The sequence below is a fragment of the Anoplolepis gracilipes genome, chromosome 9 (assembly GCF_047496725.1).
Source record: "Anoplolepis gracilipes chromosome 9, ASM4749672v1, whole genome shotgun sequence".
NCBI lineage: Eukaryota > Metazoa > Arthropoda > Insecta > Hymenoptera > Formicidae > Anoplolepis > Anoplolepis gracilipes.
Genome location: NC_132978.1, coordinates 1,173,464 through 1,201,304, shown reverse-complemented (window position 1 = coordinate 1,201,304; position 27,841 = coordinate 1,173,464). Strand labels below are relative to the sequence as shown.

General features: G+C 34.4%; 1 protein-coding gene across 2 annotated transcripts in view; it reads left to right on the top strand.

Annotated features, from left to right (window-relative positions):
* LOC140669361 (uncharacterized) overlaps positions 1 to 27,841 on the top strand; it is a 162,436-nt gene that overhangs the window by 101,823 nt on the left and 32,772 nt on the right. For both annotated transcript variants that reach the window (XM_072899148.1, XM_072899147.1), the window contains 2 exons: positions 13,003 to 13,156; positions 14,566 to 14,708. Coding sequence is in view for 1 of the 2 variants with exons in the window: in XM_072899147.1 (XP_072755248.1) it covers positions 13,003 to 13,156; positions 14,566 to 14,600 (189 nt within the window). In the remaining variant the exon portion in view is untranslated. The remainder of the gene's footprint in view (positions 1 to 13,002; positions 13,157 to 14,565; positions 14,709 to 27,841) is intronic.

The following is a 27,841-nucleotide window of genomic DNA, read 5'->3' as shown; positions in this document are numbered from 1 at the left end:
TGTAAGCAACATACAAATGAACTTTTATTTTAAATAATATAACAAGTACATTTTTCGAATAATATATATATTTTTACAAATACTTACCAAAAATTGCGATAAATATTTGTAGCAATATATGTAAAAAAATCCTTTAGTGAAGGTTATATATTTCACATTTTTAATTATTTCATTGTTTAATTAACATTTTTGTCATGATATTAAATTTAGAAGGAGACAAAATTACTGCTGCTGTTTTACATTCGATAGTGCATGTATAATTAAACATTTTTCATACAATCTGGAGTTACTCTAGTGTAATACTTTTTGTAGAATTATATTTTCATTTAATATTTTATTTTTGAGAATATTTAATAATACAGAAATTAATAACTAGCTGTTTATATTATTAATTAATAATTAAATACATGCATCTTTAATATAGTTTAATAAACATTAAAATATTTACTTAATTTACTAAATATATAATACGATGCATAAATTATATATATATATTTAAAGCAAAAAGGATAAATATAAAAATAAGAACATAAATAAATCATTCGCTTTCCATCTGCATTTTTCATACTTATAAACAACGGAAGAATCGTGACGTCATTATTTTGTGCAATTTTGAAACTTGTTATTTACCGCACGAATAGCGAAGAATGCATAATGAGATTGCCGTTTCTACGAAAGTGAAATTCTCGCACGTTCGTAGTGCTGGCGTTTATTACACACACTTTCCAACCATTAATCACGAATGATCGACAGAGACTAATACAGCCATTTAGCCAACGGTTTCGCTTAGAAAGCTCACGACGACCTAAAAGTTAACTTATATTCCATATGAACGTATTTTACCGATTGCATAAATCGTTAGAGATACAAATATATGAGCTTGCGATTTCTCAGTCGCGACTCTATATTTAAATTTAAATTGACATTGAAGTAAAATAATATTTTAATATTCACTGCACATTTTTATAGATTAATACTTACCTCGCATTTTAACACGAATGTACGCACTATATAACAAAATAAATTTCTGTTTGATTCGCATTCGTGAAAATGCATGAAATATTTAACAAGTCTATTTACTTGATTAAATAAAGTAGTGACGTTACTGTAATGTATTATTTAACAAATTAAAGCTTACATCGCATTTTAACACGAATATATGCACAAATAAGTTTCTGTTTGATTCGCATTCGCGGAAATGCATAAAATATTTAACAATTTATTTACTTGATTAAATAAAGTAGTGATGTTACTGCAATGTATTATTTAACAAAAATAAATTTATGCATAAATAAAATACTTTGTGATCGATATGCTACGTGCATTGATACATATTTATAAAGAGATTTTGCACATTTTACAGTGTATACAATTGAATAAAATTAGTTTCAAGTTTCTCTTCATCAATACAACGTAATATGCACGTGCGTGATTTCACAACTGGCACGTGTCTGTTGGATGTATATTCGTGTAAGTTAAGTCAACGTATACACAGTCGTGATTAGCAGCTGCAAAGTAAACATCGTGGCGCATGATAAGAGAAGATACTTACTTACAGTCTCCATTATAACCAGTTGCAGTTTCGATTATAGCGGGAATATAATAATCACGTTCACTCTTTTAACTAATAAATATCATACTTATTGCAAAATATAAATTTTTCAAAAATATTTATATTAAATATTTTTTGTATATTTAATGTAAATCCTGTGATTAATATTCTGTTAAGGTAAAATTAATCAGCACTTGAAATTAAATGAAAAGTCAAGTTATATATAGAATTAAACACAAAATAAGATTTTATATTTTTTAATTCATCAAAATTTTTATTTTGGTTTATTTTAACCAACACCGTCATTACAATCTAATTTACTAATGAAAAATTGCTTTGCCGAGTTTGATCAAAGCTTCACGATAGTTTCGAAACAGTCATATGTAATATATAATATATAATATACATTGCAGCGAATGATGCAAGCCATGAGTGTAAGAAGCGAGCATACTACGTGCAAAATAATCGTCTTCTTCACGAGCTATGAATCAACTACGGCATGTGGATACGATATCGTACGATAGTCGCTCGATGCGCGCGAGATGGTGGGCGTAAACGCAATTACAGCAACGTTCTTCGTGAAATCAGCGCGCGGAAAATATGACAGTTAATCAAACTAATGGCCATTTCTCTCGTCGGTGCTTTCGCAACTCCGGGGACAGCTCGCGTGTCCACTTCCGGACGCAGCAAAATTGAAAATCGCACTTCGCTAGATTACCGAACTAATAATTGACGATCCCGATGAACGAAACTCCGACGAGCACTTTAATTCGATTTTCGTGATTTTCCCGTGATTTTAACATGCTCGCTTAGACCGTAAATATGCTAGATGAGACGGACAAAGATGTAACCTGCGCGAGAAGTATACATCTGTTTTATGTATAATCTGTAAGAGAGCTATTGATGTTACCGAATTATTTTTTTTTAAGGTCAAAGCAACACAGCTTACGATATAATAAGCTATAGTTTTATTTTGAAAATTTCAAACTGACAGTTCTTGGCATCAAGCTAGATATACTGCAAATATTTGATCACTCTGGTATAAAAATATATACATATTTCTCATATGTCTAACAAATCTATTTTCTTTGCATATACAGGGTGTCCGGTAAAGATTGAATCAACGTTCGTGAGCAGGTAGAGCGCGTTAAACTGAACAGAAAAGTTCTTTTTACCATTTTGCGATTTTCGCAATAATTATTGAGAAATTAATTAAAAAATATCGACCAATTCGCGCCAATATATTAGCGCTGTGCAAAAAGACAGCCCGTTATCAGGCGGTCGCTAGTAAAACGAAAAGAGACAGTCCGCTGTTACACGGTTACTATGCGTGCGACTAGCAACCACATGACAGCGGGCTGGCTTTTCTCGTCACGTGCTAGTACTCACACGAATTGGTCGATATTTTTTAATTAATTTCTCAATAACTATTGCAAAAATCGCAAAATGTAAAGAACTTTTATGTTCAGTTTAACGCGCTCTACTTGTTCACGTGCGTTGATTCAATCTTTACCGGACACCCTGTATATATGTATATGATATTATACGAGTAATAGATCTGTACTAAATACGTTTATCATAAACATTTATCTCAATGCAATTCGCGTCACTATTTTCTATCCTTTATCATAGAAGACAAACATAGGAGATAAATGTAGACATTATATTCAACGCTATTCTCTTGCCTAACATATTTGCAGACTTACAGGAAATTGAGGTAGAATCAGACATGAATCATAATGAAGTTCCTGATTTTCCCATGGCAAGGAACGCAATATCACACTCGTACTAATGTTAAATTCCGCGTGCATTTTATGCAAACAAAACCAAGCTCATTTCTGAAATAACAAAAACGATGGCGCACCTACTTTTCACGGCAGTGTCACAAGAAATCGTTCAAGTACAAAAATATTGCAGAAAAATGCGGCTTATTCGATACTAAATTTTTGTCTCTGAAAAGCTGAAGTAGCAACAATAACAAATTTCTCGTTGCTACGAGGCGTCATGGAAAGACTCGCGAAAGCATTTACCAGACGCGACAATATTTGCGAAACGGCATGAGATGCATCGTGGCAAACTTTGCAAAAATATTTTCTCGAGAAGATCAACGCGCTCGATGTGAAAGTTTAAAGATGCTGTTCCCTTCGGCAAATCACCGCGGATGATTTGATATACTGCACTGAACAAGAACATTTTTTCGTTCGTCCTTTGCTCACGTGAAATAACGACACGTATGCGCGAGAGGGATCTGGCAAAAATTAAGATATCGAATATATACGGAAGCAAAAGCGGCGCAAATTGCAGGAAGTAACGAGCGAGAACTCACGCGCAGATTGAACGAACCACCCGCGCTGCGTGATCGGCGGATTACGCGCCTTAATCCGGAAATACTGTCGTCGTTCGTACACTACGGTCGTCCATTCCGCCGCTCGTTTCCCAAATTGAAACGATTTTGTGCTCGCGGATACGTTGAGCGCTCTAGCCGCTCATTCATGAAACATCTCCTCGAGATTGTACGACTTTTAGTTCCATTTATCTGGTAAAGACTATCGTTACTTTTCGTGCACGCGAGGAAACGAGAGTACACGCTTGCGTTCGTACTGATAAATGCACGTGAAAATATCTTGATACATTTTGATAATATATTTATACAATCTTGTTGTTAGTAATACGATGTGTATAATGAAAAAGCATAAAGGAAGCTTAAAGTAAAATTTTCTTAATTTTCTTAATTTAGTACCTTATTATTGAAATTTTTCTACAGATTAACATTTATTTTTAGAAATTTTTAAAATTTAGATAAAAAGAATTTAACTATTTCTTACATATTTTTATAGGTAATAATTTTACTATGATAATTATTTCTCGTTTGTTATTAACAATATATTTAAGAGAATATTTCTGAATTTGATTAAAGTGTTGTAACTTTTTATATCATTCATGAGAAAATAGAATTCTAAACTTCTTAGTTTTACCAAATATACAACAAAAGATTTACGAGCTATAGAAAGGCTGGTTCTCGTAATGGTGAGTGTTCGTTAGAAATATTATGCGCCGAATGTGTGTGTGATTTCCTCCGCCTGGCGTATCATTTGGCATATTGTGACAGAATGGGCGCACAAAGGTAGAAGGCTAAGTTGAATCCTTTGATCTTCGCAGATTTAGCTTTTGGCAAGCTTGCGCGGCATTATGCAGACACGATCCTACGTTTCAAAGCATGCACGAAAATGACATTAAAATTGCATTCAGCATGAAACCCTGTGAATGCTAAAACTCTCTAATCTTGACGCGCGCAATAAGCTCCGTTGTTTTTCACTGTACGGTAGGCAATTATTTACATTCACTTGGTGGACATTAATTTAAAGGATTAGTTCTTCTTAACTGTTTGTAAAATATCGTTAAACGAATCGTTAAAATGAATCAGGAACGTTCCGCATTTATCGTCTTAAGATAAGATTAATGAACGAGAACAAAATTATCCATTTATCGTTATTTGCGAACGCTACTAATCGCCATTGGGAATAATTATATGCCAATTCTGAAAGAAAGAGAAACTTGCCCAAATACGCTGTCTAACAGATACGTTTAACGAGAGAGTCGGCAGACGAATTTCGCTATTTAACATCTTCTCGAGAAAGGAAATCGACTTTGCCACGAGCTGAGACTGAAGGCGGTCGCGCGCTTCGCGCGTTTTCTTCTTTCTTTTCCTTAAACGATACAGAACGCAGTATCTCTCGCGAGCGCACGAAAGTCTTTCGGGATGCTTGAAGGTGGAAAATAATCCGACACGAGGCTGCCGTCAGCGCGGCAGGACGGGGGAAGGTAAAACTGGTAGAAGAAAAGAGGAAGCCGACGTGAAATCTTTCAAGCTCCTTGTGTGCGTCTTTTTTCCATCTCTCCGTTCTTATTCCATCTTTTTCTCTCTGTATTGTGCGCACGACCTTTCTCGCTTTTTTCCTTGTCTTTCTTATTCTTCCATCTCACGCTCTTTAGCCTGCATCTGTCTCTCAGCAACTGCCTGCAACCCTCTGTCTAACGTGTCCCAGATTTTAGCTTCAAGTGGGAAGACGTTCGCTTCGAGATTTTACAAGGCGCCAGATGACTTTTGTTTTCTGCATTTCATATACGTTTCTAACGTCGATCAGATGTGACTATACGTATATGTGCATTTTATTAATTGTTAGATTAAGGAATTATAATCGGTTTACGCTCGATGTGGTCTCTAGCAAATATTACATCTCACCGACAATCTGTAGACAAATGCGATTAGGCTTTTAGACTAGAGTAAATTAGAGAACTGCTCCTTATTAAAGTTAAAGATATTATCGGATTAACAGTATCATCGGATAATTAAACTTTCGCTATTGAAGTTATTATTGTTACCTACTCAAAAATATTTACATATACATATATATATATATATATATATATATATAATAAATTTTTATTGTCGTTCTTTTTCGTAAAATATTTGTATATAAACTATTGTACAATATATCTGTTTTTATGCAATAATTTCGTCTGCAATCGATTCGTCGAAGACGATCTCTATTCGATGATTTATGCACAGAAGTTGAACCATTATCGAGAAGGAACTTCATAGATTTTAGTAATTACGATCGAAAGGGGGATTGTTAGACTTCGAATATAAAGCAGTCAACTTCAGTTCTCGCTCCGCCGTTATTAACGCAAAGAGACCTAATTGTAGCGATTCAATTCGATTTACGATAATGGATAAATGATCCTCGCATACATTGATCCCTTCGTTTCTCTTCGAAGCCACGTTTTGATTAATGATAATGATCAAAGATAAATGCAAATATCGTAATGTCGTAAATATTTCTAGATTATACACACATTCCTAGATAGTAGAAATTTTGCGAAAAATTATATGTTAAAACAAAGCCTCTTCATTCATTCGTCTCAAATCCAAGAAAATGTCAAGCCGTCAGATAGCGCGATAAAAATTCGTTTCTATTCAGCAACGTTCTTTGTCATCGCGAGAAAGGGATATATACCGTGCGACACATCAGGAGACAAACTGCCGTCGTGTAAGTTATGAAAATGAAATTTTCAAGCTGAATGTGCGACCGCCCGTCCGCGGAATCGGCGTGAAAGTGATTTTCAAGTCTTTCTCACTCCCAAAAGTCTGCTCGAGCAGATGGCGGGAACATTTTTCGTTATCTGCTCATACTCGAGTACTTTCTTCGTATTCTTATGCTCCTCTTTCTCATCCCTTTTCTCATTCTTTGCTCATTTTTTTCTCTCATTTTAGTCTCTCACTTTCGCGTATATGTGACAACATTGAAAACAATTTTACTCACATTCTCTCGAATCGCAAGGTCATCGCTCGGATATTGAATGTCAAATGTGCATCTAAATTGAAAAATGAATGTGTGACAGCTCTGATGGATCCGATTCAAACTAAATATATGTTAGAGTTAATCTTGCAGTAAATGCATGATCAGGTTTCTCTAACATCTGATTGTCTTTTTATTAACTAGCAAAATATTTGGAAATTAAGTAATTACAAAAACTGTCGTCATTGAAAATTTTCATTTTTTGTAAATTTTAAAGACTATACGAATTCGCACGAATATGAGAATACTATAAATCTAAGATAACGTACATTATCACATCAATATTCATCGTAAACGCCAGAGAGGGATAAGATCACTGTCAAAACTTTTGCGAACGAGCGGATAGGGTATATTTGTTTAAAATGTTTGTTTTGGATTTGTTTCGGATTAGCATGCAACCGCATGCAAGACGTGCATCATCTTTGAAAGGGATATCATCGGCAGTGGCGCATATTATTCCTAGAAAATAAGATATACATAGGAGAAGAGGAATGAGAAAGGGATCGATATATTAGACGCTGGCGCAATGTGAACGGAGCTTCAGACTTGCACACCTGTTGGTGCAAGCGAGTTCCAGATGCGCGGAATATCAATTAGTGGGTTAAGGATGATCTTGAGTTATGAATATTTCAGAGGTATGGAGGACGCGCGCGGAGAGCGTTATCTCTCTCTCTCTCTAACGTAAACCTCTGCGGGTACTTCGTATATAAATTCACGAATATAGATCTGTGTGCGCCGCGGTGCTGCATTTAAATTCAGTGCCCCGCTTTTCTTCCGACGAAAAAATCTGCATTCGCCGGTATAATGCGTTTCGGTCGCGCCAAAACGTTCGACTCACTGCGTTCGCCGCAAGACTGCAAATCGTCGAAAAACATTTTTCGACGAGGATTTATGCACGATTCGAAGACGATAAGAAAATCGTACGAGCACCAAGAATAACGATCAATGTTTACGCGCCATGGATTATCAGTTAAAGTTATATAAGCCATTATTATATATATATATATGTATATATGTATATATATAGAAATGTATCTTTTTGCACAGAATTAACATTATCTACAAGTATTATGACTAATTGATAAAGATTAAAAATTAAAATAATAATGAATAATTTCTTGATTTTTGGGAAATTTATCCTTTTTTATTATTTGATTAACTAAGCACTCCAATTACTTTTAATTACGAATGGAAATATCATCCAAAAATTTCTAAACTTTACGGTTGAATTACAGCTGAAAGAGTGTTTGATAATCCCTGGCATATTATACTTATATAACGAATTGTAGAAAAGTAACAAGAGTTCTAGACTGTCAACAAGAATTGCGTTGTTTACGTCTCGACGCGAAATTCCACATCCTTCGAGATTCTCGAGTTCTCTCAGAGAATTCTTGTGGCAAAAGGGCCACGAAAATCTCAGCCGAGATAAGTCGGCCAGCCATGTCTCGTGGAGGCCTTTTCGTTTTTTTCTTATGCTCAATTTTTTAACCTACCGTGGTTACAAAAGATACGGGACCGACGGCTCGCCTTGTGGAAGCAACAAAAAATAGGAACATCGTGCTCGAGGGAGTCGTGCATCTGTTTCCCACTTTGCATAATATTCCCTCGTGGGCCACCGACGATTTCCCGGCTTACCATCCGGGCCGTCTATCTTTACTTACTCTCTTCGTGTAACGAAAAGCTGTCTCAGTGAGACGGTCAGCTGTCTTGTTGATCATTGATGGAGCGCTTTTACGTTCATCCACAAGAATAATATTTCTCTATAACTCTGACCTTAATAAAGAGAATTTTAACGAATGCTTTTCTCCATGCTATAGTGCAAACAATAGAATTTTGAATAATCTTTTAATTTTGTTATTGGAGCTTCTACAAATCCGGGCATGCTTAATATACATAAAGTTACTCAATATTTAAAAAAAAAATGTCATATATCAAATAAGTACACAAAGTATAAATCTTAATGGTTTACAACTCTGGATTTTAAAAGCAGTAGCACCGAAAAAAACTCGTGAACTCTGGCTATAAATTTTGAAAGTTAACTCTAAACAAACGTTTTTTTTTTTTTTTTTTTCATATTCTTTCATATTGTAGACTGACATAGGGAGGATTTTAATGATTAAAGTCAATGATAATTTAAAAATGATGATTTTTTTTACGATGCATGTCATTTTTCAAGTAATAAAGTGAGCATTTTAGACTTTAGAGAATTTAATGGATTTTGCCGTATACACGTGAGACTCATAAATTGAGCAGATCGATTTATTGTTGCTTCGAGATTAGATTCGCCGAATGAGCTTTATCGCTATTGTTTTACGACTTTTCTCTGGTGTCGCAGTATGCCGCATGTACTCGGATCGGACAACTGTACAGAATGATTTACGCGTGAATGAGCGGCGCACGAATTTGCGTACTGCCGCTATAAAATATATGCAAGGTTTATTTGTGCATTTTGCGACACACCAGTAGCAACATTTATTGTAGTTGCATCACGCAAACGTAACGATGGCACCTATTTTCCCTCGTTTGTCATGACGAGCGCAAGAATGGGGTTTTAATTGTCAAATTGGCGCACAACTATCGAGAAGCCGTTGATTTTGATCGAAACGAATATTCATTACATGTCATGTAATAATACGAAATCTACCAAATATCACTAATGAAGTTTTGGAATCTTATACGTTGTAATTTTATGATGCTTATAATTAAAAATTACTGAAATATGACGATAAAATAAAGTAAGTAGTTTGTATAATTTAAAAAAGAATACTACGTACTACATATTTAAATATATATATATATATATACACACATTAAAATTGATAGTTTATTTATTTATATTCTACCATAAAAACCAACGCGTGAAAAATGTCCTACCGCAGCGTAAACTCTTCTTTCGCTCTTCATTCATATTTTCCAGGTCTAGTGTAAAGCACGACGTAAAGAATCTTCCGACAAATTCGGCGGGGATGGATGAAATAGTATTCGGCGGCGTGCGATGCGGATTAAAACGAGATGTTTGTTCGACACAAAAAGTCGACACGACGACGGACGGGATACAGCGGGGGTCGGGATTAGCGATTTAGTGGGACACGAATCGCGGAAAACGCAAATAAAAATACGTAAAAGGCGCGGCAACGTGAAAAGCCGCTCTACGTGTCAGCGAGGAGAAAAATCTGACAGCAAGAATACTTTACGAGCTGATCCGGTCGACTGCAGCACGTAAATTTGCCTGTATATGTACGGGCCATACGGCAACTTTATATCATAACTTTGTGATCTTATCCGCGAAACGATATCAAACTAAAAATGTTATATAACACGTGTTTGATGTGTAATTAAAATAATCAAATTTTGTACATATATATATATATATATATGTATATGAACTTTTCAAACTGATCATTCAATTTTTTAAATTTTACTATCACACATGCACACTCACATACAACGCACAAAATTGTACATAATTAATGCTAAAATTGTTGCTATGTATTATATATAAGGCAAGACTATATAAAGATACATTGTCAATCAACAATCGATTATTACTGTTTTCTCCAGTTTTGTTTTCTGATTTCAAAGATTCATACTTTTTTTAGCAAATATAAATATTTAAAATTTCTTTTCTTTTTTTCTCTTTTTCTTAGTGTTATATATATTTATTAAATCTAATATCTTTGAGCTATTGATGTTCTGAAATGTAGAAATGTTAACATATGCGATCAAATGATTCAGATGATAATGATTTAAAAAAAAACTATAAAAAATATTTTAAAAATATTTAAAAATTTGATTGATCAATGTATTATGTAAATGAATATTACTTGATTTGAGCATTTTTTAAAAGTTCCTTTCGTGTTATATAATAGTAATATAAAACACTTGGATACGTGAAAATTATCAGCTTTTTATCATTTTTGCATTAGTTTTATCAGATATATACCCAATCATGTATATATCCAATAAATTTTTTACAGTCTCAAATAAGTATCTTTATTTCGACCTTCTTGCGATGATTGAAATTTTACGATTCAATGCAATTTGAAATAAAAACAAAAAACAACGGATGAATTACTACTTGTTTTGTGTGTGTGTGTATGTGTGTGTACAGTGCGTATAAATAATATTTCAAACAAAAATTTCTATTGTTTCTATGAAGTACACAGCTATACAAATGTGTTATGTGATTACATACATTTTTATATATATGTGTGTATACATGTAATGGCATCTTGCAAAATATTTATTCGATGAGAGAGTTAGAGCACCAAAGTGAATCAATAGTTGATATCGAGAAAATCAATGAGAATAATTGAAAAACAGTTCTAATATGTTAGAAAATTTCTCAACAATATGTCTTCTCGAATATAATCAAGAGTAAACGTAATCATAGGATCAAAATTTTTCTTAGTAGCATGATTTAATAATAAAATAGATGGAACTAAGGAAGTGAATTTCAAATTATATTATACATATATGATCAAAAAAAAGATACGAGAAAAAAAATATGAACTCTTGAGTGATAAACAGCTAAAATGTGTATGATAAATTAAACACATACATACAATATATATATATATATATATATATATATATATATATATATATATGTAAATTATACAAATATAAATAAAAAAAATATAAATAATAAATTATAATAATGATATAAATAAAAAAATATTCTTATATTTTATCAATTAATGTTGAATGCCACATTTTTAAATGAAATAAGAAGACATGCATATGTATATGTATATAGTAGAATTTTAACAGAATAAATTTTTGTAAAGAAACAGAGGTGATGAAGAAAGATCACAAGTGGCGTCCTAGCACACTAAAAGGTCAAATCCCAGAGGCTATAACCCATTCGGTCCAACGGTTAAGACAGCTCCGGGTATAGTTATGAAGAAGTTTTCGTGCCGTCCTGAGTTTCGAGTTTTATTCCTCTCTCGCCTTACGTACGACGTAATCGTATTACATTCATTCTATATCGCGTCTGAAATATGCTGCCGGTTACGAATTTAAAGTTACAAATGGAGATCTTCGGACACCACAGCGAAGGACGGCGACAGGAACAAAAGGCGACGATCTCGTTAAACTGTTCTCCATAGACTTGCGATGAGAATGAAACTTTTCCGGCAAGAAGAAACTTTCTGCTGTGCTTTTTACATGGCACTTACTCAAACTGTTTTTCTTTGATTTTTATAATTCTTTCAATAAATTAAAACATAACAAACTAAAAGAACTTCTACTCTCATTATAAATATAGGTTTTAATAGTATTCAAATAACATATAATTAATGTAAATTAAATATTAATTTAAGCTAATTGAAACATACTAATTTATTTTTCAAGACTTCTCATTATGTCGATCTATTTTTATACAAATTCTTTATCTGATAATAAGTTTTTTTTACGCACTTTTAGCTGCCAAAAAAAAACTATGTGAACATCTGTTTCTCTTGTTCTCTATTCATTCTTCTTTCATCGTTGATTTGCCTAATTTATTTGTCTTTTTGTTTCATTTGTATAAACATTCAGCATATTCAATCGTGCCATTTTTCCTCGGATAAATTTATCATTCGACTTTCTTTCTCGTAGCTTTCGTGGATACTCAATATATTTATTCAAAATGGTCCCCCATATGTCGGGATTCAATCTGTACACAAAGAGACGACGTAGCAAGTAAATTTATTGTACAAACAATAAAGCATCCAATTTCCGGAAAAAATACTCCACGCCAAAGCTATTAAATTGACAAGCGATTGTAGATGTGTTGTTTTCTTGTTTGATGAAGACATTAAATCAGAAAAATAATTTGTAATTTTTTTTTATATATTTATCGATTGAAAAAATATTATATCTTATTCAAGATTTCTTAACAGTTGTTAACACAACTATTAACATAGACATTTAAATTTATATTTTTTTGTCCATTTTTAATTTTTTAGTTAAATTTGCGCTTTAATTTAAACTTTCTTATTTATCCATTAACATTATGAATTGTATATCTAAGGATCCTAACTCTTTTTTAATTTTGTAATATTTTACTACATCTCTGCATTTACGACATTCATTGCATGTTCATAGGATTCGAGTCAGAATCGTCCCTCGAAGAACGAGTTCCTTCGACTTCGTCGGGATCGAGAGGATGTTCCCGCTAAAGAAAGACTAGTTACTACAACCCCTTCATGCAGTGGAGCGCCTTCGGACAATCCTGCAGTGGAATTACCTTTGCTCGCACGTAAGACAAGTTTCGTGGCACTGGGATACGAAGTACGCCCTTGGCAAGCAAAGTTCAATTGGATAGTTCCGGTGAATAATCGACGGTATCGATAGTGCCCCGGATTACAGAGCAGGAAGCGCATGTTAGACCATCTCGACACAGAGTAACATGACATCTCTCGGTAACTTATCTCCCGTATCGACATGCGCGGTTCAATTCGAATAGAGTTGCCTCCTTCCCTCTCGGGATTAATGATCCGTTCGACATCAATACGAGTTCACGTGTCTCTTGGAGAATCTTAGAAGTTCGAAATAGATTCATGGCGAATCCGCTTTCTACCACTTTTTTGTCGTATTTTACTACATAATATATAACTTTTAACCTAACCGTTTCGCAAAATTTATTACTCAAGACAGAATAATAATTTTTAGGAATGGAACGGAATTCGATGTGCGTTTTCGGGCGGGTATTTTTTTTACACGGGTGCACATAGCGCCACGAAATAATCGTTTGATTCAGGCAGGAATGACGCGGATAACGGTGAAACGGATAAAAACTTTATTACGAAGCGGCGCGGCTCGTAAGCGTTTTGCGGCTTACACGTGCACGCTACAACGCCACGCCGCCTGAACGCGAATGTACGATTAATTAAATTGCATTTTGCCGGCGGATTTCGCGTCGGTGGCGCGTGACCAGACTACGGAATGTCGTCTCGGCAAAGTTCCCGATGGCAAACAATTAGTCGCATCGATCTACGCTACGAGGGTAACGGGCCGCGACGTAATCGCACGTGAGATAAGATTTTTGACCACGTACGCGCAAACATACGCGGCTGTGTACGATTCAGATCCGTGCAAAATCGATTCGTTCCAAAATTATGTTCGAGGTAACAATAAACTCGAATTGTTGTAAATAAAAATCTAGAGAAAATTTTATATATTGTACATATATTTATGTTATCAATTTTATATGTGTATGTATACTCGTGTAGTAAAATTGGCACCAATGATATCAGACAAACGTTTCGATTGACCGCTGCTATTATGCGAAGCCTTCATTGTATAATTCTGCTTTTCGATTAAGTATTCGATAGCTCGTTAATTTTTAATCTTTAGTTCGCAGCCTTTGTTTGAAGACCTTGAAATATTGTAATAACATCGCAAGTACGACATTAAATTTCTAAAATGACAGCGTTTAAAATTATATTATTCTTTTACTCGTTCGTGATATTATATTTAGTTGATTAAAAGCTGCGATATATATTTGAGTTCATAAAGTGCAGTGAAATCGAAAGAGCATTTGCGTTGGTGAAATACAGTGGTACTGTAATTTTAGTATTATTATTTTGTTATATTTGTTTACGTGAATTTTGTTAATTTCGAAAATGTAAAGTGTCGTAAGAGTTTTAATATTATGTTTATATTCAGTGTACTTGAGGAACTCGGGAAAAGGTGCAAAGTGATAAGTACATTGGATGAGGACGTTGGATCAATGGAATTACTTGCAGAATTTGAATTACTGGCCTTGGATTAATCGGATTAAGTGGATTATTGATTGCGTCCAGAAATCGGTAAGTCATTTATAAAAATTTCTCACTATTTTATTTAGTTAATGTTCTATATTTTATTTTATCAGTTTTTACGCAATAACTGTTATTTCAATTACACGAAATTCTATCACTCGATTTGAAAAAATAGATAATTAAATGCAATAGAAGAATATCAAAGATTACAAAATAAATAGTGATATTAATTTAATTAATAAATTAATTTATATATACATATATTAATACTTATTAATTTTATTAATTAAATAATTTATTGTACAAGTTTGATTTAAAATAATAAATAGTAGTTTACATTGTTTAAAGTTCTAAATAATTTTTTAAATAAATAAAGAAAGTAGAAAAATTTATTGCCAAACGAGCATTTATAATTTTATGTTTTAACATGCATTTATTATTACTATATAAAATATTTTTGCAATCACTTTTTATAAAAATGTAATTTACTAACAAAAAACACACGAGCGTTTATGGAATCAAGCAATGTAATCAATTTAAACCAATTTCATTATCGTCCACTAGTCTGCGGTAAATTAATTATTTATGATTTAATTGAGTCACGATAAAATCGTCGTTGATTTATACGCGCGAATACTTGACCGCACCCCTTGGCGACAATCGTTACAATTTTATGAATATTTTGGTACATAATTTATGAAAGAAACACACCGATTATTGCTTCAAGAATATTATGCCTTCAGTCGACAATAATTAATAAATATATTAACGCAATTTAGAGAGGGTCAAATACTCAAACGCAAACTTTTTATTTCAAACATATGATATTTATTCGCGTCATTATTGGTAAGTTTTATTTCGAATTAATACGAATTAATATGTTGTTTCGTCTAAAAAAATATTCTTCATATGATATAACAGTTAGAGAAGATCAGGTCGGAATCAAATGAGAATGATTAGCATTAAAATAGAAGCGTTGACTCGTGGCGAGAATACACCTCGTGATCGCGAGAAATACAATAACGTCGCTGTACAATAACGTTGTCTACTCGGAATTGAAACAAAAATGAAAACGAGAGAGAGAGAGAGAGAGAGAGAGAGCCAGGCGTTCTTGCTACTTTCGCGTTATAGTCAATTTTATATGCCAAATACAGAGAAAGAGAGAGAGAGAGAGAGAGAGAGAGAGAGAGGGGAAAGGAGAGAGAAAAGAGAACGTAGTAGTAAATACCGACTAGTAACGGCTTTACGGCCGGGACCGTCTTCTGTCCGACGTGAAATGTTGCTCAGCGCGAAGTCACGTTTCGGAGTACCCTTTTGGTTCCCGGATATACGTTGCCAGTTGCACTTCTGGGTATTTTATGTGGACCGATTCATCATAATGCTCTCTCTTCCCCTGACTCTTGAACGGTGTTTTTATCGAACGAACACGCGAATACACAGTGGATATCATCGCCCATCATCCTTCTTCACGCATGATAATACGCACTCAAGTTGCTCTCTCGCCTGCGATTTAAGATAGATCGTGATATATCAATATTTCTCTTTCTTTTTTCCGGACGAGCTCGCGAAACATGACTTGGCTGTAGCATACGTTGCTGAAGTGCGAACAAATTGAGAAATCGCGCATATTCGCGCTGAAAAGATGCGATATATTAATTCGCAATAAAAATACTTTACAATTAGTAAAGATGAATATAATTATTAATTAGAGATTTTTTAAAATATTTAAAGCACAAGCACATACACACACACAAAGATTGCATAGTAAATTATAATAATTATAAGAATGCACACCAGAATATAATTACATTTTAATCTACTACTATTTATTTAATACGCTTGGCAGTAAAATTGCTGTAAACATACTTGTAATATTTGACGACAAATTTACTAATTAGTTCTGCATCGATCTCGTGTCTCACTCTATTTAAGCATTTTAAATGTTTGCATACAGATCGAAATAATTTTGTTCAAAATAATAGAGGTGTACTCTCTTCTCGTGCTCATTATCGAGCTATTGCAACGAGCTTCATTGTGATATACTTGTTGACAATATTGGATAAAATGAATTAATTATTTCAAAACAATGTCATGTTATAATACATTTAAATCCCTGCTAATGACGTTTCATCGTGAATAATTTCTTTTAGGTACAAAAACAGTAATTGTATTGGGTCGGTGCACCATTTATGAAGTCGTGGAAATTTTGATGATGCTTGTGTGGGATTCGGCTGAAATTTCTGAAATAAAAAGTATTTTTTTTACAAATTAAAACGGGTACAATTCAAATGTAAAAAAATCCACAGAATTGGATTACTATGCTCCAGTTGATGAAGTTTCTGTAGATTTTGATGAAGATCTATTAATTGGAGTTTTCGACGAGAGAAAATATCGCGGTAACAATCAAGGCACTTCTTAATAAACTTAATTTAATTCTACCATTAATTGTCAGGTCACTTTGAAGAGGACCATCAAAATGAACTCGTTTCAATATGTTCTGTATATATGATATAATAATATCATTTAAACTTTGTAGAAGCCAAACTAATCAACTCTACTATGTAAATTTTTTCATTTTAATATTAAAGCACTTATTACGTGTTCTCTGATATTAAAATGAAAAAATTTATAAAAAGTGCATTTGATCAATTTGGTGGCTTCTAAGAAACTGATTTATAATTTAAGATGAAAAATGTGTTCCGTATCTTATTACACACAAAACGTGTCGTAAAAGTGACTTAAATATTTTATTATTTATATCAATATTTATATATAAATAACATACACGCATATGTTATTTATTCTCGATAAATTTTCAGCAAAAACAGTTATATCCCAATTTGAAGAATACATTACTAAATTTTGACAATGCTATAAGACATAAGACATTTTGTATTTTTCTCTCGTCTATGTTCAAGTGTTACAATAGCATTGTTCGCTCCAAATCCGTGCGGTATTGATTTACTTTATCTAGTGCTAACCCCTAGGCCGTTGGTAAAATTCGGCAACCTAACCCCTGACTTTTGCGGAGTGTGCTCCGATTTCTTCTCTCTCATCATGTTTCCCAAAGGGACTGCCCGCGGAGCCACCCTATTTTTTAACCTATTGCCATCTCTGTAGAATCACAAAGATCTGCGTGAGTGACGTGGCTGCTGCAGCCACGTAGTTGGAATAGTAGAGAAGGTGGATAGTTAGTTGTGGGTATGATAGAAGAACAAAGAACGTTGAGTGGAGCGTCGCTACCAGAGGCTGAGGGGTTGATGCGAGAGAAGAGCGAAGGGGTGGACAAGTCCGTTCGTAAAACAAACTGTCATCATGCGGATGCTTTTAGCCGACGCGATGCGATGCGGCATAAAGAGCCGGGATTGAATTTCTCGTGACGTGTCCGTTCCCGTTGTGCTCTCTCGCGGCTGACAAAAGTGGAATTTAAAACCACGTTCTTTCTTTCTCTATATTTCGACCGCGAGAAACAGCACCGGAGGAGGTTTAAAATGTGTGCGACGGTATGTGTCATATTCTTCTTCTCCCTTTTCTCCCTTTCTCTGTCTTTCCTCTTCCCTCTTTCGTTGAGATCAAATACAGACCGGTATGCAATTGAGCAAATTCCATTTAAAAGATTAGGAATCCATTAATACCGTTACTTCATTTGTGCATGATGTATTTAGAGTAAATATAGGACATCATTTGCTTGTGACGACCGTATCATCGGACCGCGATATTGCGAGTAGCTATTATCATTGCCATATGAGTAATGTGCTAATTAATATTCTCTGACGTGCGCGTAATTAGCTCGATCTGGATTTGTCGTGAATTTTATAATTAACATGTCATTATTTTCATCATTTTCTCTTTGAAATGTCATGTTCAAATATATTAAATTAAATTTGTTATAGCTTTGAAGTGTGTATATTTAAATATATTGAGGTGTTTCAATTATACCTCGCAGAAAATCCTTGTCACAGAAATATCGATCGAAAGCCGCTCTCTCTCTCTCTCTCTCTCTCTCTCTCCCCCCCCTCTCTTTCTCTCTTTGTCGTATACTAGATAAAGCTATAATATACAGCGGCGAGCATCTGTGTTTAGTTTTCCGAGACGGTTTCCACGTCGATTACAGACAAGACGAATCGGAGACGCGACATGGGACATTTGTTTATTCTCGTACGACATCTATTCTCGTTCTCCGTCGCATCGCGCCTCGCGCAGCGACGGCGGAATTTCAAATCAGTCCATTTGGACCCTCGCGTCCCCCGAGGTATCTCGCAGGAAGTGGCAAAGTTCAAACCCGTGTCCGACGGTATAACTAGTTTCCCTTTCGGAGATTGGATGACTTCTGCCCTCTTACTTGGATCGTGCCGATAATCTCCTACGACACTAGAGGCAACAATACCGTAACAATACCGAAAACGGACGCGTGACTTGAGGTATTAACGAAAGGCACGTGCGTTTGCACCATGTTGACATTTTCGTCTCTGACATCATAAAATTTTTAATCATAATATTTTCATATTAAAAGAGACGTTTTAATTGTTAAGAAATTAATAAATCAAATATCATGCATATTTTTTATATTTATGAAAATCCATTTTAATTGTTTTACTTGTATATTTATGGAATATATATATATATGTATATTAGGTATGTATTTTCTCTGCTAAAATAACTTCTTCGCGAAATAATCTTGAAAAACGCAGATTTTGATGTTATAGACATATAGGAAAGTAAGTCTGCATTTCTTCTTGATAATGAAACATAACGATTAGCGTAGAATATATTTTTTCATGTCTATGGTATCGAGAATCGAACTCGACAAAGATTACATATCCGTTTCATATCTACTTTTTATTTGCTAAGCGAACGAGATCTCTCTCTCTCTCTCTCTCTCTCTCTCTCTCTCTCTCTCTCTCTCTCTCTCTCTCTCTCTCTCTCTCTCTCTCTCTCTCTCTCTCTCTCTCTCTCTCTCTCTCTCTCTCTCTCTCTCTTTCTCTCAATTCTTCTCAGCGCTCGATCCGATATCCAAATTGTTTCGGGTGGTATCGCAATCGACGATACCGATGTGTTGAATATACACAGCATACATACAATTTACCCCTGGCAGTTTTATGGCTGCTAGCACGTCATTCGAAGCCGGCGAGTTTTCTGTTCCCTATATCTTCTAAACGAAATAACCGCACGATCCGTTTTCAGTTTTTAATGCACCATAAAGGGGTGCCTTTATCTAAAGTTTCCCTTTTCACGACCATAGCCGTGTGTGTAGCCGGCGCCACACTAGCAATAACAATCACGCAAAGGGTTATTGTCCTCCCCGTACATGTATCCGATCGAAAATTTATTGTCGCACCAATAGCAGCCAATGTGCAAGCGCCGATTAATTTGCAAAATTGAATATACTATTTAAAACGTTATGTATATCGAATTTTCTCCAATAGACAAATAGATTCGAGAAATTTGAAATAGATATGAGAAACAAAGCGTGTGTTTGTTTAGTAATCATTTTCGATTCGAGTTTTGTGTATTAATAAAATTTAATTATTAAAAAACACTTAGACGTACGAGAGATATAATAGTAATAAGTTTAATCCTATTGCGACTCTATTTTGAAAGTAAATTACAATAAAAATAGAATTTTTTACCATATCGGAAGAAAAATATAAACGTCAAAGAGACAATCTTTCGCAATCTTTTTTGCGGATTGTACCCTCTGACGAGATTGTGATCGATCGTTTGCCAATCGTTGTCGAACGGAAGCAACGCGACGTGCGCAATAATTTTAATGGCAGGCGTGGCGACGCAGCAACAAATTCCATTTGCTAACGGCAACCATAGCATCGGTAAAACTTCCGTCGGTCGTGTGCCATTTCGGTCCATTTCGAGTTATTATGATGGCAGCGGCCCCGATGTTATACGCGCTAAAGCAATTCTCTGCACGCAACGGGCACATGAACAAGTGCATGTCAAATAAACGTGAAAAAGAAAAAAACTTCGCCGTTAGTCCCTAACAATAACATACGACGAATCGCGATGCGAAATCGTGTCGATCAAAGCCTACTTTTTATAGAAACAAGGTTAAAATTGTAATGTTTAGGTCAATTTTAGAAGATAATTTGATTGTTGCATTAGAATAACATTTTCCACACGTGTAAAAGAAATTGCTTTTATGACAGAATAATATGTGATCACGGTCAAAAATATAGCGTTTCACATTTTTTTTTTTTTTTTTTGGAAAACAATTTTTTCTTTTTATCTACAACACGCGCATATCTAATTAAACATAAAGATAAATATTGCGACCTACTTTTTATTTCTACTTTTTATTTAAATTTTCATTTTAAATTTGCGACATGGGCAGATTTACTACAGACATGGGCTTTACATTACAATTAATTTGGTGTATATGTTTTAAAAAATTAATATACTGGCATATTTAGAAAATTCCTCTCAAGAGACAATATTTGTATACTTCATATCTAATTTTTTGCTTACATTTTCCAGGAATGTAATTAACATAAAAACTTGTATAATAATTAAATCATATAAATTACATTTCGCGTGAATAGAGTTTAATTTGTTTATGCCACTGCACATAGACTTTTTCATACTCGATGACAATACCTGTTGACAGTGGTCACTGACCTGTGGTCAGTGCTCGATAAATCCATTCACGTACCCGAAGACGTTAAAAGAACAATAGGGAAGAAACCGCCAAACCGATTTACGGAGCCACGTACGTCGCCGGGAATAACAAAGTTCGCCTGGCACGCCGTGCGAAAATCATTTCTGACTTATTTCCGCCACGGCTGCCGCACGCGATTTCGCTTCTCCCTCGGGGAACGCGCGGCAAATTTGATCCAGGATTATCTCTCTCCTGCGTGTCGCGCAGCCGTCGCTCGATCAACTGTGTGTTCGGACTTTTGTTTCAGCCAGGTACTTCCCGAATCGGCGCAACGCAACGCGAGACGAGATACTTTCGGCGCTCCTTCGGGACAGCGCGAACAAATTTGATCCGAAACTACGTTTTGATATATGGTGCTCTCGGTGTACACGGGTCCGACAATAGCGCATTTAGATCTCTTCCACCAGGATTTCACAGGTGTTAATTTTGTCCGCGACAAGGCACGTGTGAAAAGCTAGGAAAATGCTCTCGTATCAGAAATATTATAAAAATATGGAACGATGTATTAAGTTTTATAACTGTGTTAAAATAAAGTCTTGTCACATGTTGTAATTGTCATAGCAAAAGACAAATAATGAGAGATGATAATTACACTTTATGTTTGTTACGCTATAATATTTTTATTTGGAAGTTGAATGCAAAAATGGTTGAAGATACTCGAGATATGATATGAGTCGGATACTATATAAATCTTTATTTCGAGTATAGATATGAAAAATGTTTGAAACGTGTTGAACGACACGAAATATTACGTAAATGATGTACCATTGTGCTTTATACAATGCGTGCTGCACACATGGCCAATGTTGGCGCGTTGCTGCAGCAACAGCAGCCCTCGGAGCCACATTAATTCCATTAAAACTTCGGCACTCTCGTTCAAAGTTATTAATGGCAGTTTCAGTTGGTTTTACGGCTTTGCCTCGGTACACCTTCTCGTCTTTTAACATCAAGCTAACTCGTGATGTCGGGATGAAGTTGCATGGTATATAATTTCGTTTTCGATATCGCATCTTTTCCGAAGAGAGTGGAAATTCTAACATTTATATTAGAAAAAGACGTCAACACCTCGGAAAGCATAAAAACTCGACTGATTTAATGTTTCTTTTTCTTCAATTATCTTTCGTTAATTTATTCTTAGACTTCAACGCTTATAATTAATATGATTTCATTTATTCTTCTATATTAGTGGTGGATTAATAATATATAAGTCCGTAATATCGACGTTTAAAATTGTTTTAATATGCAAGTATTAGAATATTGATGCTTAAGAAATTGTAGTATAAGTGAAATATTAATGAAGTCACGTGAAAGAGATAATGTCAATTGCAAACGATATTCTCGACTGCTCATTCATTTAGCGGTCTGATTTCGACCTTCAGATAGTCGAGATTTACTACGGTTTAATCCGCCTGTCGGCGAATTAAATTTATTGGTGCTAGATAAGATTGCACCTCGTAGATCTTTCCTTTTCTGTTGCTACCAGAGAGAAAGAAGCATATGAAGATTCCCAGGAAGAAAAATTTGCGAATCGTTTATTTGGAGAGAGTGTAGTCTAATGCTGTGACACTATAAATTTTGATCAGATGTGATAAATCTGTGTAGTATCTCGCTCGCAGACAAAAAAAGATTTTTCCCCGGTTTAAAACATAAATGTGTTATAAAAAATAACTATTCGATATCAGAAATTACAACAACAATAATATCATTTTGTATGTTGCTGTTGCTTTTTCATCTACTACGCGCTAATGCATTATATATGGCTAATATAGTAAAAATTCCATCAAATGTAGAAAGCTCAAAAGTCATCGAATTCTAAAAGAGGTCAACGACAACGATCTTTCCACGAGTACAAATGGAAAGACGGAATTGAGGAGGCGGAGGCCACCGATGGAGGTGACCTATTTCAATCAATAATCCCTTCTTCCAACACGAAGTGGGTTTTATATACAACCGCCACTGAGCGGCGAAAGTCAACTTCGTAATCCCTGAAAGAAGAGGCCGCCGCGCCACCGACCGTTGTCGTTGCCGCCGCCGAGCCGGTTCCGGATCGCCTCGGTAAATCTTCTTTTCTTCGGTGCATTTGAACGGAAATCCGCCTGGGTTTAAAAAGTGAGAAAGGTCCACTCGATAAAGCTCATCGGGGACTGCAAGTCTGAGAAAGAGAGAAAGAGAGAAAAGCTCAGGGTTCTCGCAGCCTCCCCTGTTTCGTTCGACAAATCGGTCGACCCGGAATGGCGGCTTAATTCAAGCACCTCAGCTCTTGCACTCGCATTCCTCGATTCGGTTACCGAATACAAGGATCACTCTGTATACAAGACCAGCCATCGATTCTTGTACACGATCTTCTGCACCGCCTGTATCTTTTATTTTCTACCTTCATGACGACTTTCATGATTGCAAACCCGACACACCCGTACAGTTAAAACTTACGTCCGAGAAAATTCCTTGATCGTTGAAGGATAGAAGCTTGAAATTCATATATTTTAAGTTATATTATACAGGGTGTCCGGTAATAATCGCCCCAATATAGAAAGGCGGGACGGTAATTACCGGACATCCTATATATTAAAAAATATGACAGTTTACATGCGCAATAATTAAAAAATAATCTTAAATGAGATTTGAGTTTATAAAAAAATTATTTTGCTTTTTGTAGAAGAGAGAGCGCGATGGACTAAGCATTGAGATAAATTATTCGTTAACAAATTTTCAAAATTAATTTATTAACATTATTTTTTACAAACTATACTATATTTTCTAATAGTAGTACATAACTCTGATCGAATACTGTTCTTGAAATATAAGAGGTAACATGAGTGTAACATGAAAGGGTTAATATCGAGCAACAGCCTTTCTATGGCCATAAAAGCATCTCTTTTCTTACATCGACTATCGATCATATATCATTCAATCCAAACCTAATCCATCGATCAAAGCTATCAACCACTAAGAAATAATTCGTAAGCGATCACAGTCGTTTGACCGATGATTTATACATCTAGCTAGAAAAAAAAAAGCTCTAACCAGCCTATGTTCCTTCATCAACCCTTTTAATCCAGAAACACTTTTTGTTTGGAAAAAAAGATATAGATAGATATTTCATGAATTATTTCTTTGCGACTAAACGTTATCGGAGATTTTTTTTATATTAATAGATGTATCAATCTTATAGCTCGACGAAATGATTGCAAGAATTGATCGTAAATAATTTAAACGTCCGAAATAAATTGAAATAATAACTGGAGAAATACGCTCAAAGGTACATTTGCAAATGAAGAACGAAGAAGAATGTTCTCATAACATTAAGATCCCAGAGATGAAAAGGATTAAAGTTTTTTAACCCTTTCATCTGCGGCTTCGAAGCGTCGCGACGCGCACAATGTGCACAGTAATTACGTTACGTTAATTAATCCGTCGTTCTATTCGCTCCATCTTGGACCGCTTTTTCTAGCTTGATCCCACGTCCTTTTCTCCTCCCAGCCGAGCTCTTTTAATACTACAGAAAGTCTCGATGAAACGGAAATGAGTTACCTTACTTCCGTTTGCGGAAGATTTCACGGTGAATTTGCGAATCCCCGCGGCGCTCCGCTCCCGGTCCAGACATTCGGCGCAATTCAGCAGTCTTGTTCAATCTTTTCGCGGGCCGTGAGAAAGAAGAAGGTGGTTGGACGGGGGTGGCACCGAGCAAGAATCCACTATTTTCCCTGCCGTCGAATTTTCCAACGATTCGTGTTACCCGCGTGCGATTCCATCCATCCGACGCGCAAAGCCGGGTTTATCCGCCTCGGCTCCTTATATTCGGCAGGTTATTCAAATAAAATTGCTACGTAAACTTTTACTTTATTCAAGCGTCTCTCTTTCGCCTTACTCTCATGCATCAAATGAATTCGCTTATCAAACAAAAATTTTAAATCTCTTGATCAAAGTAGAATTATATGATTTCTATGAATATCATTTAAAAAAATTAACCAAGAATTAATATTCAAACAAATTTTAATATTGTATTTGAATATTGAAGATTCTCTATATTTTCTATAATGATAATTTGAAGATAAAATATATAATGTGTATAATTTATTCTTTCTAACCATAGAAGAGAGAGAGAGAGAGAGAGAGAGAGAGAGAGAGAGAAAAACAGTATATTTTTATACTGTAATCTTTTAGATATAGGTATGTAATTCAAATTTTTTAAATAATACACCCTATACGATTTTCAAATATAGAATAAAATAATCATACTTATTGTATCTATTATACATATATGTAGGAATGAAGATTACTTATATTTGCTCATTTTAATTTTTCAACATTTGTTTCAACCCTCGCGCTAAATCAGCTAAAGCAGGTTATATTTCTGCTTTCGCGCATATTAAAGCCAAGAGCATTTTTTATTCATTCTTTTACACGCATAACTGTAGCCTGGTTCTTCATTATACAGCAACGCCAAGTGCCTCTAACGACAGCAGTAACGACGATAACTCGTAGGGATTTCAATTTTACAAGTACTTGGTATAATGTCGGACGAATTGCCTCGGCGTTGCTGAAAATAACAGGGATTATCCGCGACGTACACAGCCGTCATCTCCCATGACGATAACGATAATGCCGGTTCCGAGCGCACATACAGTACAAAGTATAACGTAATTATCTGCTCGGCCCGGCGTTTCCCAACGCGCTTTGCGCTGCGTAATGCGCAATTGCATCTAGCGTATGGTGCACGTCGGTTGCATCTTCATTATAGCCGCGCGACTCGTTTCCCCGTATCGTCGATTGCACTAAGTGTATCATATAAACGCGATGATAATCTAACGATTTTCCGAATAGCAGCGAAAATATATATCTCTGTACATTTTAATTTAAATATTAATAAAAGATATTTTTCATTCAATTAGTTTTACTTATTGTATTTTTGCATACAATTTTTTATTTTTAATACTACTTTTTCTTGTTTAATTCTGTGTAAATTAATAGCTTATCATGTGCATTCTATAAGAGCAATATTTCCAAAAATTTGTTAAATAATTTATTACGTATTTTATTACGAATTTTTTTGTATCCGACCATTGCAACATTAATTCGAGTATCTCGTGATATTACACTCGTAGATCGGTGATATAGCTACAAGCGTTGCATATTAAACATATAATTATTTTAATGGTGTCGCAAGAGAATTGAGATAATTCAATTGGCTGATATAACTTACATGACTGACACGCGAACAAAAGTATTTTTGTAATGATGCGTTTTGTGAAAGATTATAACTCGCTCGCGGATTATAATATAACTCTTTATGTGTCTCACGATATTTAATTCATAGCTCTAAATCACAACCTACTACTAGGCAATTTACGGAAATGGGACAGCTGTCATGTGCAGCGAGATAATTATTCCGACGTTGATGAAGTTTTCATTAATGGATTGTTCACGGAAAAGCGTTCGTTCTCACGAATATAAAACGATATGCATAGTTGATATCCGTTCCAATATGTATGCCTACATGACCTTAATACATAAAATCATATCCTCTGAATTGGTTTTACAACATTACAATATAAAATAACCATAAAGACAATTTTACATAAATTTATATATACATACATATATATAACTGCCATTATAAAAAAAAAAATCGAAAAAAAAATAGCAAAATAAGAATAAAATATCTCATTTTCAATATCTATGATTAATGATTATCAAAGAAATAAATTTGATTAAGTTTTGTAATTAATGTATGATAAAGATAAATGTGAATGGATAGGTTTGCTTCTTATATTACATGTGGCGCTTTCAAACGTATGACTATATGAGACATGTATCAGTTGTTATACTGATAGCTGATAACGTAGATCACGTTTTGGCTTTCAAAAGATATACAGGAAAAAAGTAATTTAATATTTTTTTTTTATATTTTTCTACATACATCAATTGTTTATAATGGATTGAAGACATTCTTAAGATTAGAACTAATTTGTTTGTTATGTCATGCTTACTTAAAAATTGGATGAAATGCTTTTTTTTGATGTTAGAAATTTAACATATATACTTACATATTGCGAAAATAAAAAATTTAAGCATTTATGATTGAGCTTGTGATTCATTTAAATTACATTGCGATGCTTCAAATGCCGGTTCACTTATTTATTATAGTATTGTAGAGTATTATATTTGACAAATATACATCATGAGTTATACGCCAAATATGTTTGTAAAATGGATAATTAAATCAGTAGCTGCTCCGAGCAGCTTTATTATTATTAATAATCGACAAATTGCTAGCAATTAATGACTTCAACATCAGTAATTTCGATGCTTTGTTGCATAAAACACAATAATACGTAAATACTATTTATAAAACAATTATCATTACTAATTGTCGGGAAATCATTTAAAAGAAAAAAGAAAAATATATATATATATATACATAAATTAAATATCAATTTTTATATACTAGATACGCTATTAAAAGAGGAATAAAGATAAAGAAAATTCATGTTATATAGTTTTCTTAATA